Source organism: Panthera leo, chromosome A3, assembly GCF_018350215.1.
Source record: "Panthera leo isolate Ple1 chromosome A3, P.leo_Ple1_pat1.1, whole genome shotgun sequence".
In the NCBI taxonomy this organism is placed as follows: Eukaryota; Metazoa; Chordata; class Mammalia; order Carnivora; family Felidae; genus Panthera; species Panthera leo.
The window spans coordinates 63,795,923-63,811,868 of record NC_056681.1 but is presented as its reverse complement, the minus strand read 5'-3'; the positions used below and the strand labels follow the sequence as shown (position 1 = coordinate 63,811,868).

The window sequence follows — 15,946 nt, the reverse complement described above, 5'->3', positions numbered from 1 at the left end:
TAATTGCAAATTGGAAATAGATTTTTATTTTGTTCACCTCAGAAGGTTACTAGGAGGATAAATGAGGGTTACTTATAAGTTATGAAAGGCTATGCAAACAGCCGCTATGTTTTCTATGCAACCTGAAATTAACATAAATACCATGGATGCCAGCACTGGCAATAAAATGGGAAGGGTGCTTTCTTAGGGACTATACTCTCCTACAGTTAAATATCTTAAAGAGAGTAATGCCTGACCAGAGTCATCCAACACTTACAGCTTCATATTGCTAAGTGGCAATCCTGAGAAAAAGATTATCATTAGCAATAATAATGCTAACTACCTTTCATGGTTGTGAAAATTAAATGCGTTAAAATACCTGTAAAGTGCTTAGAATAGCGTTTGCTCATAAAAAGCAGTAATTTACTGATGCTATTGTGATTATGATGATTATCACAATCTCCCAAGATTTCATGAGTTAACATATAAAAGTGCTTGTAAACTATTAGGGCATGACAAGTGTTAGAAAATATTAACACATCATTTAAATCTATTATCACGAAAACTTCAATACTTAAAAACTGTGTCTATTCTCGCTTTCTCCTCTTGAAGTAGCTCTCACTTACTGAGCAATCACTAAGTGCCAAGCACAAGGCTAAAGTGCTTTCCATGAAATCTAAAATTTTGTATTCAATCTTTCAGACTAAGTTCAAAGTAATCATATTCTATTTTAATCATATATTTTTTTAATTTTTTAATGTTTATTTTTGAGAAACAGAGTACGAGCAAGGGAGGGGCAGAGAGAAAGGGAGACACAGAATCCCAAGCAGGCTCCAGGCTCCGAGCTGTCAGCACAGGGCATGATGCAGAGCTCAAACCCATGAACCACGAGATCATGACCTGAGCCGAAGTCAAAGGCTTACCCGACTGAGCCACCCGGGCGCCCCTACTCACATTATTTTAATTTTTTTAATGTTTATTTTTTTTATGTTGTATTTATTTTTGAGAGAGACAGAGAGAGAGTATGAGTGGGGGAGGGGCAGAGAGAGAGGGAGACACAGAATCTGAAGTGGGCTCCAGGCTCTGAGCTGTCAGCACAGAGCCAGATGCGGGGCTCGAACTCACAAACCGTGAGACCATGACCTGAGCAGAAGTCGGACGCTTACCCAACTGAGCCACCAGGTGCCCCTAATGTTTATTTATTTTTGATGTGAGGATGGCAGGAGCAGAGGATCCGAAGCAGGCTCTGTATTGACAGCAGAGAGCGCCATGTGGGGCTTGAACTCACAAACCATGAGATCATGACCTGAGCCAAAGTTGGACATTTAACTGACTGAGCCACCCAGGCGTCCATGTTTTTATAATATTGCTAACCCTTAGTTTTACAATACAAATGAGTGAAATGACAAAATTATGGAGTTAGAAAAACAGAAATGGATAAGGTGTTTAATATTTAATTCCATTAAGTAACAGGCAAGGTTCAAAACATTCATAAGTCTGTAATCTTTCAACATAAAAGTTAATTAAGCTTCTCAAAACTGATTTCAATTTGAATGCAGCTTCATTCAAAGGAACTATGATGGTCAACTTCCACTACAACTAAATGAATCATGTGTTCCAACCTTTTGTCCCATTACTATAGTAATTTATCATTTCTGAGATTCTAGGAATTCAGAATGTTTAATGCCATCAACGGGAATATTTAATCACTTTAAACTGATAAAAGCTATCAAGCGAAGATATGAAGATATGCTACCAGAATCCTTTCAACTCCATTCTGAAGGGTCAAGTCAAATTCCTGAAAACTAGCATCCTTTCTACGGAAGGGAGAGTGCGGTTTATCCACAACACAAACTTCTTTTTTACTCCAAATTACAGACCTACTAGATTGTGGCTATTCCCTTCAAAACTACATGCCATTCTTTCAACAAAATGCTATGCAACCATGACAAATGATTTAGACTGACACCTACAGACATGGCGATCTCTCTACAGCATATTGTTGAATGAAAAAGCATATTGTAGAATAACAAGTATAATGATCTCATTTTAATAAAAATACACACACTCACAGGCAGGCAAAAAAAGACTAGAAAGATACATACCACAACAATGAATGTAGCCAAGTTAGGTGAGAGGCAAAATTGTTGAGTGTTTATATGTTCTGGATTATCTGGAATTTTTTTCAATAGCCAAGTAAATACTAGTTTGATAATCAGGGAAAATTCTGTTTTCATCTGCTGGTCAGGCCAAAAAACACCTGCTTGCTTTTGTCTCAAAAAGCTGCAGGTCAGAATCTCTCTATTTAGAGTCCAAGGAGAAGGCATTTTTGAGCCACTGACTATTCAATCACTGACAGCCATCGATACCTTCAGTGCTTAACTTGTCCAGGTAAAAAAAACAAAAAAACAAAAAAACAAGAACAAAAACAAAAAACAGAAAAGAAAAGAAAAAAAAAGAATACAGTGCGCTTAAGGAAAAAAAAAATCAAAAGAGCTAAAGGAACCACCATTAAAAACCCTTCCGGAAAAAAGCTGCCAACTACAAATAGCAGCCCTTAAATTTTGTCTATTTGAAGTTGCCTTTTCCCGTTCTATGGAAAAGAAATAGACACTTCACCAAAACCTGGGTACTTCCATAGACTCAGAGATCCCTCCTGGGAAATTTTTTGGCTATGCTTGTACCTTCCAAAGCAACTTACATGGTGGAGAGACAGAACAGTTCTAATCTAGACAGAATAAATAAGTCAAAACCTTTCTTTCATATAATCAAAGATTAGTTTTGCCTTAGTTATCTTTTCAATCAGAGTCATACAATACACGCATATCCTAGGCACTGGCCAGATAACTCCAATTTTACCTGATTGCTATACAGACACTGTCAAAACCCATTGGAAACTACTGAATACTTTAAAAACATTGAAGGGAATTGCTAAATAAGTTAGTCTGGAGTTTCTTTCCCTATTACTGTATCAAGTTAAGATTCACAGAACATTATAAAACTAAACGTTCATGTTCCACAGGAATTCTTCACAGGATTGTATTTTACGTTAGTCTCTGGTTTTGAATCACTGCTGACAAAAACACCTATAGGAAAAGAACTCTGGTATCTTCTACAAAAGCTAAGATATTCTCCACCATGTCATACATCACTTACATGGAGCCACATGAAAATTCCTTTTTGATTTTATCACTAGGAAAGAGCTGCTTTTATTAGACAATAAGATATACACAATTTGTACTTTTACTTCGGTTTTCATCTCATCTGCCAGGAGGCTCAGATATAAATCACAAAACTTGACTTAGCCTAGGTCTCTGGCATATCTTTTGTAGATCTAATACAGAACTATACTATATACATGGTTCACCAAACTGCTTCAAAATCAGGCATAAGACAGCTTATTGCCAGTGCTGAGAATTTAAATCAAAAGGCACAATTCTGTATAGATGCCCTTGCCACATCAACAAGCCATAAAGTACTTAAATGAGAACAAATGCCACAAGCTTATTAAACCTAATTTTCAAATTAGAAGGCTGAGATAAACGAGGATGGCCAAAAATTAATTAATTAATAATAACAAATAAATAAATAAGTCATTTCTGATGAAGAAGATAATTTAAAAATACACAGGTTTTCCCTAAGGGAAAAGTTTTCAAAATTTAAGTTTGGTTAATTTTACTTACCGTGCCTTTTCAAAATTAACAGGGTATTTATAATTATAAAAAAAGACTTACATACCTTATGTAAACAAGTGTCCACTACCCAATTGCACACATTTTCCAGGTCATCAGATACCTCAAGCCTAGATTTAACAAATTCACAGAGCTCCTCATTACTCATAACATCCCAGATCCCATCACAAGCCAAGATGATAAATTCATCCTCTTCTGCTCTTAAAATTTCATAAACCTCGGGCTCTGGAGAAACAAGTTGTTCTGTTGGGCCCTTGCCATCAACACACTTGTAATCATAGTCCCCCAAAGCACGAGACACTGCTAATGAACCATTAACACGCTGTATCATTACGCTGCCTCCTGCATTTTGGATTCGCTCCTTCTCCCTTGGATTGCAAGGTTTGTGATCCTGGGTGGAAAAGCAGACTTGTCCATTCCTGTACAGAACAGCACGTGAATCACCACAGTTGATAAAGTAGATATGCTTGGGTGAAATCAGGACCCCCACTGCAGTTGAACCACTTCTGTCCATTCCATTTCTGAGGTCGGAAAAGTTACGCATGTATTCGTCAATTTTCAAAAAGCCAGTTCTGATGCCACTCTTGACATTTTCCACTGAGGGCTCAAGAGCAGACCCTGATTTCCCAGCTGCCCTAAAGTCTTCATTATTAGTGATGTGTTCTAATAAATGTGTTGAGCAGTAATTTGCTACTCGAGATCCAGCGTGACCATCATAAACTGCAAAAAATGACCAGTCGTCCAAGCCGTGAGGAATACCTACAACAGCTGTGTGTGCATCTTCCATTTCCACTCTCCATCCTTGCATGCTGCTCAGGCCATAACGTAAACCATTCCCAGCACCATGAGCGTTATGTTTCTCAGTTTTGGGTTTATCCAAAAATGCACCCATGTTTAATAATGAATCTGAAAGAAAACAAAAATTGCCAAGTGTTATATGCTTCAGTCTGTGAGACAATGATCTATATTCTATTCTATTCTTCACTATTCTATCTATTCTCTACTAACTCCTATCTTGTATATTTTTCAGTGTTATCTGAATTTACTGGAACAAAAAAGAAACCAAGAAAATTTCCCCACATATCCTTATTCTAGAACGGCGGTTTCTCAATCGTAGCACATTAGAATCATCAGACCGATTAAATCAGAACCACTAGGGGTAGGACCCAGATATCAGTAATTTTTTGAAGCCTCTCCGGTGATTTATATGTGCAGTACACTGAGAATCACTGTTCCAGGAGAAAGGAAAACAAAGAAACAAAACCTGGCTAAGTTTTCTTAAACATGCAACTAAGATCACCCTGGAGTTCATATAGAAGTTCAGACTGGTGTGGCATTTTTTCCAATAGATTAAGGTACTAAAGTATGCGACTGTATTTCAGAAAGACTTCCAAAGGCATGTATTATGTTTTCCCCCAGTGATCCTGACAACCTCAAAACTCAATTGAAACATAAAATCTCCATTCTACAAACATCTGATTTTATCAAAGCTTTACTGTGTATCAAATGAAAACCTTTACCTGGGATTCTGGCAAAAACAATAAAACAACACAACTTTAATGATGTGCTACAGAACATACTTACTGTTGTCAAGTTTTGTAAGCATGGAGTAGCATTAGGACAACTTTTACTAAGTGCTGACTGACAAAAGACTTAAAATTCATAGACAGTACTACTAGGTAGTGCTAAGGTAAGTACTACTGTGCATCGCCCTCCCTCCTGACTTTCCTATTATTTTAGAATAAAGCTTTTCCAATTTCCAAGGACTTGGACTAGAGTAGTGGTTCTCCAAGTAAGCGTGGAGATGCCCTGTCAGTTTCCTACCTACAATCCTGGCCCTAACACTCATTAGCTGTGTGACCGACCGTAAGCTTCTTAGTCACTTCTACCTCAAATTCCTGCTCTGAATTAGTCACTTGCACCCCCACCTCCCCTCTGTCAAATGGGATAACAAGAGTACCTACACTTCACAGGGTTGCAGTGAAGAATGAGTTAATGTAGTGTGCTTAGAACAGTACTTGAAAAATAGTCAAACCATAAAATGTTTGCTGTTATTTGCTCAAAATGCAGATTCCATAGCTCATCCACACACCCAAAGATTTTTTTTCAGGAGATCTTAGATAGGGACATTCAGAAGAGCATGCTAGCAACTGAAGAATCACATTTTGAAAGACACCAGTCCAGATCAACCGTCTTTTTTTTTCTAAGTTTATTTACGTATTTAGTTATTGGGGGGGGGGGGGGGGGAGGCAGGGAGGGAGAGAGAGAGAGGGAGAGGGAGAGGGAGAGGGAGAGGGAGAGGGAGAGGGAGAGGGAGAGGGAGAGGGAGAGGGAGAGGGAGAGGGAGAGGGAGAGGGGGAGAGAGAGAGAGAGAGAGAGAGAGAGAATCCAAAGCAGTCTCTGAGCTTGTCAGCACAGAGCCCAATTCAGGGATAGACCTCACAAGTCGTGAGATCATGACCTGAGCCGAAATCAAGTCAATGCTTAACCGACTGAACCACCCAGGAGTCCCTAGATAACTTACAGCTATGAAAATCTTTTTCATATCTTCTTCAGCTATGCTCTTTAACCTAACTTTACAATAAAATTTTATCTCTATTTCTAAAATCCCAATGAACCACCATATATAATATTTATAAATTACACAATTTTACAATTTTTCATGAGTTATAGAATACTATACTAACAAATTACAAATATAAATATTTAAAAAAGGAATTCTGAAAGGTAAGATTCAAAAAACATAAAAATTATTTTCCATTCAAGTATACAAAACTATATTCTGTATTAACAGCAATGTAATACAATGTTTATTTTTTAATGCACTGGTTTAAAACTGTGACACAACAATCTGAAAGCCTACTTCTAAGTACATTTTTATTTAGATTCTTGTTTTTAAATGTTTAAGAGAAAGTGAGTGCCCATGTGAGTGGGGGGGAGGGGCAGACAGAGAGGAGAGAGAGGGAGGGAAAGAATCCCAAGCAGGCTCTGAGCTGCCAGAGTGAGCCCTACTCAGGACTCGATCTCATGAACCACCAGATCATGACCTGAGCCGAAATCAAGAGTCAGACGCTTAGCCGACAGAACCATCCAGGTGCCCCTGGATTCTTGTTTTTAATCGCTATTTCAGCTGAGAAAGACAACTTAGATCATACCTAAATGCAAATTAACTGAATTATTGACTATTTATCAAACCACTTTTTTTCTTTAGATTTAACTTTTTAAAATTATTTTAAGGTTTTTATTTATTTATTTTTAGTAATCTCTATACCCAATATGGGATTTGAACTCACAATCTCGAAATCAAGTTGCACATATTTCTGACTAAGCCCGCCAGGTGCCCCTACTTTTAAATTTTTTTTAAGTAATCTCTGTTCCTAATATGGGGCTCAAGCCCATGACTCAAGATCAAGAGCTGCAGGCTCCAGCTACTAAGCCAGCCAGGCACCCCTCAAACCACTTTTCAAGCCCATCTATCAATTATGGGAAAAAAAAAAAGTGCTGTCATTTCCATCATCTTGATGTTCTTGCAATTAAGGTGCTACTATTTTACACTTCAACAAATAGATCCAAAATTCATAAGAACTCCTCATTTTGAAAATTAAAACAATAGTTGGGAAATTTCTATTTCCAAATTTGTTTTTAGGAATAAAGAAAGGAGGGACGGAAGAAGGGGTCTTCGATAGAAAGTTACAGGGAACATTAAGAACCAAACAGCGCCTGGAAGGCTGACTCGGAAAATCATCAAAGAAGCCCTGTCCCAAACAAAGGAGCCAAACACTGAAATTTACACCAAGAACAGCCTTGCTTCTGTGCTGCTGCTGCTCTCACTCCAACGGTTCCTACCTGCTGTCTCCCTCTCAAAGTCACTTGCTCAAGATTCAAAGTCCAGGAAATGGGTATCTGACAGAGCTTAGGTCACCAGTACACCTATTGGCTTTGTCAGGAACTGCATTCTTCTGCAAACTGGTCATTTTTTAATTCCAAATTGCTATTTTAAAGTTGAGGTTGTCCCTTGGGGCACCTGGGTGACTCCATCAGCTGGGCGTCCAACTCTCTGCTCAGAGCATGATCTCACAGTTCGTGAGTTCGAGCCCCAAGTCAGGCTCTCTGATGTCAGCACAGAGCCCTCTTCGGATCCTCTGTCCTCCTCTCTCTCTGTCCCTCCCCCGCTCACACTCTCTCTCAAAAATAAACAAACATTAAAGTTGGAGTTGTCCTTCAGTGATTTAGTTTTTTAAACATGAAATATCATACATATGAGTTTATATAATGTACACATATAGCTAAAGAGTAAAAAAATGAACACCTATGTACCCACTATACAATTTAAGAAATAACACATTACCAAGATCACTGAAGTTTCCTATTATCCTGAATATTACCATTGTATCCCTTGTATTTTAACCATTTGACGTGCAATTGTTTAGTTTTATATGTTTCACATTATACATTGATGTGAAATACAGTAGGTGTTGCTCTACTATTTTTATCATTTTTTTGGCCCACCACTAGATTTGAGATCCATCCACACTGATGCAGAGCTATTATCCATTCTACTATCAATGAATATTTGAGTTACTTCTCATTTTTTAGAACTATAAAACAATGCTGTTGTGAATAATCTTTTTTTAAAATTTTTTAAGTTTATTTGTTTATTTTGAGAGAGACAGAGACAGCATGAGTGGGGGGAAGGGCAGAGAGAGAGAGAGAGAGAGAGGGAAAGAGAGAATCCCAAGCAGGCTCTGTGCTGCTAGCACAGAGATTGATGCAGGGCTTGAACTCACAAAACTGCAAGCTCATTAAGAGCAGGCTGCTTACCCGACTGAGCCACCCAGGCATCTCTGCTGTGAACGCTCTTGATGCCAATGTAGGAGTTTTCCTAGAACATATACCACAATTCCCAAGTACTTAAAGTATGCAAATTTGGCAGTAACTATACATGACCTTTTTTTCCAACAAAAATCACAAAACAAACCATTATATTTCCAAACTAAATTTATCCCCCAAATGCTTATTTATTTGGTAACACTACCTTCTTTAAAATAGATACCTTCTTGGGGCGCCTGGGTGGCTCAGTCGGTTGAGCGACCGACTTTGGCTCAGGTCATGATCTCACAGTTTGTGAGTTCGAGCCCCAAGTCGGGCTCTGTGCTGACAGCTCAGAGCCTGGAGCCTGCTTCAGATTCTGTGTCTCTCCCTCTCTCTGCCCTCCCCTGCTCATGCTCTGTGTCTCTCAATGATAAATAAACGTTAAAAAAATTAAAATAAAATAGATACCTTCTTGGTAAGTAACCTTTATCTTGAATGGGAACATTAAAGTGTGTGTTTCTTTTATCTAAAAATATCTGCATACAGACGACTTCGGCTCAGGTCATGATCTCTTGGTCCGTGAGTTCGAGCCCTGCATCGGGCTCTGTGCTGACAGCTCAGAGCCTGGAGCCTGTTTCAGATTCTGTGTCTCCCTCTCTCTGACCCTCCCCTGTTCATGCTGTCTATTCCTGTCTCAAAAATGAATAAAACATTAAAAAAAATTTTTTTTAAATATCTGCATACTGCTGAGGAATTAGCAACTCCTATTTTAAGTTCTACTGTTCTTCAGAAGCAAAGAACTTTGCTATGAGATAATCGGCAAACTTCTATGCGATAAAATGTCTGTCTTGGTTACTTCTCATTTATAAGCACTGTCAATAACTTACTATCATTTAAAGTTAAAGGTCTTGTTTCTATCAAATTAACTACACTGATGACACACTAACCACTCCTTATAAACTCCTGGTTCAATTTCTTTGCTGTGGAAATTTACCTAGGAATGATGCAGTGAACGATTTTTACCTTATGTGACTACGATTTTTCTTCCATAAAAGGTGGTCTTTATTAAAGAAAACATTTATTGTTGAAAATACACATTTGCCTAGCATCTCTCTGCTTTTGCTATTCATCCCCATTATTACTGAAACACAAGTCAGCAAACACTAAGGGGAAGAAGGTATGTTACAACACCTATATTTTAATCAACTGCAAAGCAAACCTTCCACAACGTATAATTGTTCTCATACTGGTTTCTTCGAATCAGCACTGTATACCAGGCATGTTTCAAAGGCATTTGACGGCAAAGGAATGCAGTTTAATATTTTGCCATATGTTCCATGTTATTTCGGTCATTTTGACCAAGACAAATAAAACAAGTGTTTCCCCTGTGATATGGCTTTCTGTCGTTTTACTGCTCAACAAGAAACCTCAAAGGGCCTTGTAAACGTTTATAATTTGGTGAAATCTTGTACTCTTTTTTTGGTTGTTGTTAAATTTTGTGTTTTTAAATTTTTTTTTTAATTTTTTTTAACGTTTATTTTTGAGACAGAGAGAGACAGAGCATGAACGGGGGAGGGTCAGAGAGAGGGAGACAGAATCTGAAACAGGCTCCAGGCTCTGAGCTGTCAGCACAGAGCCCGACGCGGGGCTCAAACTCACGGACCGCGAGATCATGACCTGAGCGGAAGTCGGCCGCTTAACCGACTGAGCCACCCAGGCGCCCCTTTAAATTTTTGACAGAGAGACAGAGCGTGAGCAGGGGAAGGGTAGAGAGAGGGTGACACAGAATCTGAAGCAGGCTCCAGGCTCTGAGCAGTCAGGCTCAAACTTGAGAACCACGAGATCATGACCTGAGCGGAAGTCGGCTGCTTAAGTGACTGAACCACTCAGGCACCCCCAAATTTTGTACTCTTATTGCATGTTGTATGGCTTTATCAAACATCTCTGAAAAAAAAAATCACGAAGTTTTTGTTTGTTTTTTATTTTAGAGAGAGTGAGTGAGTGCACACAAGCGAGGAAGAGGGGCAAAGGGAGAGACAGAATCCCAAGCAGGCTCCACACTCAGCGCAGAGCCCAACGTGGGGCTTGATTCCACGACCCTGAGACCATGACTGGAGCCAAAATCAAGAGTCAGACGCTCACCAACTGAGCCACACAGGCGCCCTCATAAAGGTTTTTGATACTCAGAATGCCCAATTTTTAAATGTCTTGCTAATTTCTTGCGATTTCATGCTATCGTTTAGCTACATGTCAAGCAAGGTACAGTTTCAACAATAGAGATCTACACTTCAAACAATCTTTTTTGACAATCTCAAATTTTTTGTAGTTGACATTTCACATCTGATTATAGCACGGTTTTTACCGCATAATGAGAGATCATACTGGAATTAGGAGTTCTAACATTTTTCATGTGTATGCCTGTGTGTGCTTTATTATAATCAATCAATCAATCAGATTTTTTGATAGGAATCTTTTATAGTCATTTACTCACTTTTTGAAGACAGCTTCATTAAAACCTGACCATATGGAAATCAACATAGATACATGTAAACTTCAATGGGATACCATGACGACAAATACAAGTGAGAAAGTGAAAATTCCTCCCTTCCTTAGGATCTCTCTCACCAGCCCAATTTGACATACTAACAGCATGGGAAGCCAGTGTCAATCACTGTATTAAATGCAATTTGCCTTTTTCAAGATGAAAGGTAATAAACAGAAGTTCTAAGTTTTAAAAAATTAATACTAATGGCTTGTTCTACATACCTATGTTTAGAAACCAGTGATGTATACAACTCTGTGGGCCACAGAGTTTTTACAAGAACGTCTACACAGAAAGCATTACCTAAAAACAACACATTTGTCCTTTTCCACTGCCTTCTTTGAGAAAAATACATTAGTGAACCCAGAGCAGCCCAGTATGGTAATTGTACTATGGAATAAGAATCTGAGAAATAATATTTTAAAAGGGGTTCTCAGACCTGGAAAACTGGGGACTACTTGTCTTTTTTTATTTAAGCAATTTGCTTAAATCACTTTAAGTGATCACATTTTAATTTTTCTTAATTCTAATTCATTATTTTTTTTAAAGGAAACTCCAAGCCCAATGCGGGGTTCTAACTCACAACCTAGATATCAAGAGTCACATACTCTACAGACTGAGTCAGCAAGGTGCTCCAAGTAATCACATTTTTAAAATTACCTAAAAGATTGCACATGTGTTTATAGAATATGTAGCATTCAAGTCTGGGATGACCCTACAATTTCTCATTAATAATCAGTGCATAAAATACAGAAATAAATTATACATACTTTTAATGTATCTGTCAAAAGAACACTTTAACTTTGTTCAATTAATTTAAAATTACATAATAGTACAATAGTTACTCATTCAAATATTTTCTTCCCCCCTCCTATTTTTTTAAGTAAACTACCCCTAACGTGGGACTCGAATTCATGACCCCAAGACCAACAGTTGCATGCTCTACCAATTGAGCCAGAAAGGCGCCCCTCATTCAAGTATCTTCTCAGTACCTACTGCATGCCAGGCACTGTATTAGGTACTTGGAATAAGATGTCCCCTTCCCTAAAGGAACTTATAGTCTAGTGGAAGATAAAGACAAGCGCACAGATCATGAAGGCACACTGTGATATAGGGTACAAGGAGATAAACAGAGATATGCTAACAGGAGGTGTCAAAGACAGCCTTATATATTTAAAACTTTTCCACGGTGGGGCACCTAGGTGGCTCAGTCAGCTGAGCGTCCAACTCTTGATTTTGGTTCAGGTCATGATCTTACAGTCACAAGGTGGAACCCAGTGACAGGCTCCTCACTGTACACGAAGCCACCTTAAGATTCTCTCTTTCCCTCTCCCTGCTTCCCCTCCCCAGCTCTCACAGGCATGTGCAAGTGCACTTTATCTCTCGCTCAATAAAAATAACAATAGGGGCGCCTGGGGGGCTCAGTCGGTTAAGCCTCGACTCCAGCTCAGGTCATGATCTCACGGTTCGTGGGTTGGGCCCCGGGTTGGGCTCTGTGCTGACAGCTTGGAGCCTGGAGCCTGCTTCGGATTCTGTGTCTCCCTCTCTCTCTGCCCCTCTCCTGCTCACGCTCTCTGTCTCTCAAAAATAAAAAAATGTAAACATTTAAAAAAAAACAATAAAACTTTAAAAATTAAATTAAAATGGGGTTTAAAAAAAATCCCCCCAAAAAAGCCAAAGGTGAGGCCTAAATGATGGAAGTGGGAGAAGGCATTAGCCAGCACAAACACCAAAAGAAGGGCAAGAGCACAAGCAGTTTGGTATAGCTGGTATGTGTGTATGTGTACGTGTGAGTCTATACGTGAGGATTTCAAGGGACAAAGCAGCAGCACTGAAATCCTAAGAATAACATTATTTCCCACTGAAATGTCCATTATCTACTTAGAATCGTGGATTTGAGAACTCAAAACCACGCGAACCTCTTCTTGCCTGAGAAGGTAGTAAACCCATCTGACAATTGTGCTTTTCAGTGTGAAGAACATATCTGGGGGAAAAGTCTAGAGGTCCTAAAATTTAGGTGAGTTTCTACAGTTTACATTCTTCTATAGAATAAGCCTCCACATAAAAAAAAAACTTGATACCTTTGAGTTTGCTTACAAACCCACTCTAAAAGGGAGGAAGGGTAGGGGGGTAGGCAACCTTCACATATAATAAGTCAAATTTCATTGAAAAGAGACTTTGAAGGGCTGTTCAAATACTCCCAATGAAATATTACTACAACGTTCAAACAGATCAAATACATGCAAATACACATAGTCAAAATGTACTCACACTACTCATCACCAGATAATTAAAACAGTTGCAAAACTGAATTTCAGGTTCCTTTTTTCTTTTTTTAATATCTATTTAAGTAATCTCTACACCCAACACAGAGCTCAAACTCTTGACCTCGAGATCAAGAGTCAAATGTTCTTCTAACGGAGCCAGCCAGGTGCCCCTTAGGTTCCTTTTTTTCTAAACCCTTCTTTAGTTCATTCAAAATCATCTCTACTCCTTAGATCAAATGGATCCATAGGACAGAGGCTTTTTCCTCTCTTTTCTCTTAACCATGTCTAGGGACTAGAACGTCATCCAAAGAGGGGCACACTTACTTCAAAGCTGCCCTCAGTTTATAATCAAGCCCAAATATATTTCACATTTATAAACAAAACTGACAGCACAGTAGGAAACACTTAATAATAGGTCATCAAAGAATATACCTTCAGTTTTTCAAATAACAACTAACTTATAAAAGGGAAGAAAAAAACCCACATATCGCACTAAACATTTGCAGTAACTGACTAGAGTTACTAGAGTAACTAGAGCCTCAATTCAAAAGCAGGACTATTTTATCTACCATAATTTGGGCACTAAATTAGTTTCAAATCGTGCCTCCCCACGCCCTTAATTATCCTCCACCTATGCAAAGCTACATTCTTCCAAAAATGTCAGATGTGGGTCTCACCTCTTCCAGAAATTCTTTCTCTGTGGTGCTCTATCTACTAAACTTCATTTTTTTTTTAACTTTTTTTTTATTATTATTTTTTTATTTTTGAGACAGAGAGAGACAGAGCATGAACGGGGGAGGGGCAGAGAGAGAGGGAGACACAGAATCGGAAGCAGGCTCCAGGCTCCGAGCCATCGGCCCAGAGCCCGACACGGGGCTCGAACTCATGGACCGTGAGATCGTGACCTGAGCTGAAGTTGGACGCTCAACCGAGCCACCCAGGTGCCCCTCTACTAAACTTCATTAACAGTAAATGCTACTTTCCCATCCATTTAGTGCATGCTACTCTGCATAATCAATGGCCCCTCTGTGTATACCTCCTACTTCCCCCAAATAGTATGTTCATTTCCCTGCAAAAACAAGTACTGAATAAATGCTGGATTTTTTAAAAATTAGTTTGAGAGAAGTGATTTTACAAAGCAACACTTCCATTCCCAATAAGTGATAAATGTTATGTGGCCTTTACCATAGGCCATATTCTCCCTCATAACTGAAGTAGATTTCATGAAGGACAAAGACAAGCCTTTGTATTACACTGAAAAGATAAAGGCCTTAAACAAAAAACCCCTGAACTTGTCGCTCCAGTGTCCTAGAAGAGCATCTTTCTGTCAGAGAAAAGATTTCCAAGGAGGACAGCATCCAGGTATGGGATCTAGGGTAATGAATGCCAAAATGGTGTCCACCACATTAAGTCAATCCAGGAATTATATCTTTGAATGAAACTGTGCATTCCAGAAGACAAGGCATCGATTAAATTATATTTTTGGTTATTGTACTAGATGTTTATTTTCCTTTGGATTTCCTCTATCTTTAATATAGTTTAAAAGTTCTTACTTATCTCAATGATCTTATGTCAAATTAAGGGGGGAAAGACTCACAGACATGTTCTAGAGAGGGCTTTGAACTTAAACTGAATGCTCTCTGCCTCCCTTAAGTCAGTAATAATAAAGGGCAGTAGTAATAAGGGATAGTCTCCCAAAAGTGATAGAGACATTGGCTTAAGCAAGGAGCTGGGAATGAAAATTCTGGCCACTCCTACCTGCTTGGACCAGTTTTTGTTTTTAAAGAATGGTTTACTCATACATGATAGTCATTAAGTCATTTTAACTATTAACCAGTTCATTTCATAGTATCATCTATAAGGCTTGGCCATGGAAATCTTCTCACATGAATTATAAAAACATCTATTAGAACAGATTATTATGACCAAGGGCCATATTTCATTGAGATAATCTGGGAAAGCTTCATGCAACACAAAGTCTAGAAAACAAACTACATTTTTACAAATCTAAATCTGAAGAGACTAAACGAAATGGTCCCAAAAGAACCAAGAAATCTGTAGTGCTTAGAAGAATATCTTCTGATAATAAATAAAAGCATACTAACTTGCATCTAAAATAACAAATACATTCAGTAAGCATACCATCTTAAGACAACTAACGGTGGGAAACAAGGAACCAAACGCTAAACATTGGGTTTGATTCTTGGCTCTACCAAATATCTGTTTTCCTAGGGATGGGGGAAGCTGTACAAAACAATACCAAGCATTTCTTCCTGTTCTGAAATTCTGTGTGGTTAGAGTCTGACTAGTAAGTAAACTACCAACTGCTGACAACAAATATAAAATTATAGGACACTGTGAGACTAAAATACAGTGAAGAGGGGATAGTACAGTACCAGTGAGCAAGTTTGTATTTCATTTGCAATATCAGATAAATACAAGTGAAATACAGTAAGTAAATAACCTAAAGATTTTAAAAAGATTTCTCGCTTTCTGAATGAAAGTTGGAGAACTTCGGCTTATTGCCCAAGGCTCCCAAAATGATAGCAAATATATCCTCTTCTCCAACTTGAAAAAAACAAAACCTCAAGTCAAGCATGTCCTCCCCTATGATATTTTACAGACTACTCCAAACAAAAGTATTTATCGGGGCA

At 38.5% G+C, this 15,946-nt stretch overlaps 1 protein-coding gene across 9 annotated transcripts in view; it reads right to left on the bottom strand.

Annotated features, from left to right (window-relative positions):
- The window catches only part of PPM1B (protein phosphatase, Mg2+/Mn2+ dependent 1B), a 95,104-nt gene that overhangs the window by 34,935 nt on the left and 44,223 nt on the right, over positions 1-15,946 (bottom strand). For 6 of the 9 annotated variants that reach the window (XM_042932151.1, XM_042932152.1, XM_042932149.1 and 3 more), the window contains one exon: positions 3,718-4,577. In XM_042932151.1, the coding sequence (XP_042788085.1) occupies positions 3,718-4,563 (846 nt within the window). In that variant the 5' untranslated portion in view covers positions 4,564-4,577. Of the gene's footprint in view, positions 1-3,717; positions 4,578-8,492; positions 8,514-15,946 lie in introns of those variants that run through there. The other 3 variants (XM_042932154.1, XM_042932157.1, XM_042932156.1) reach the window with 3 other exon arrangements.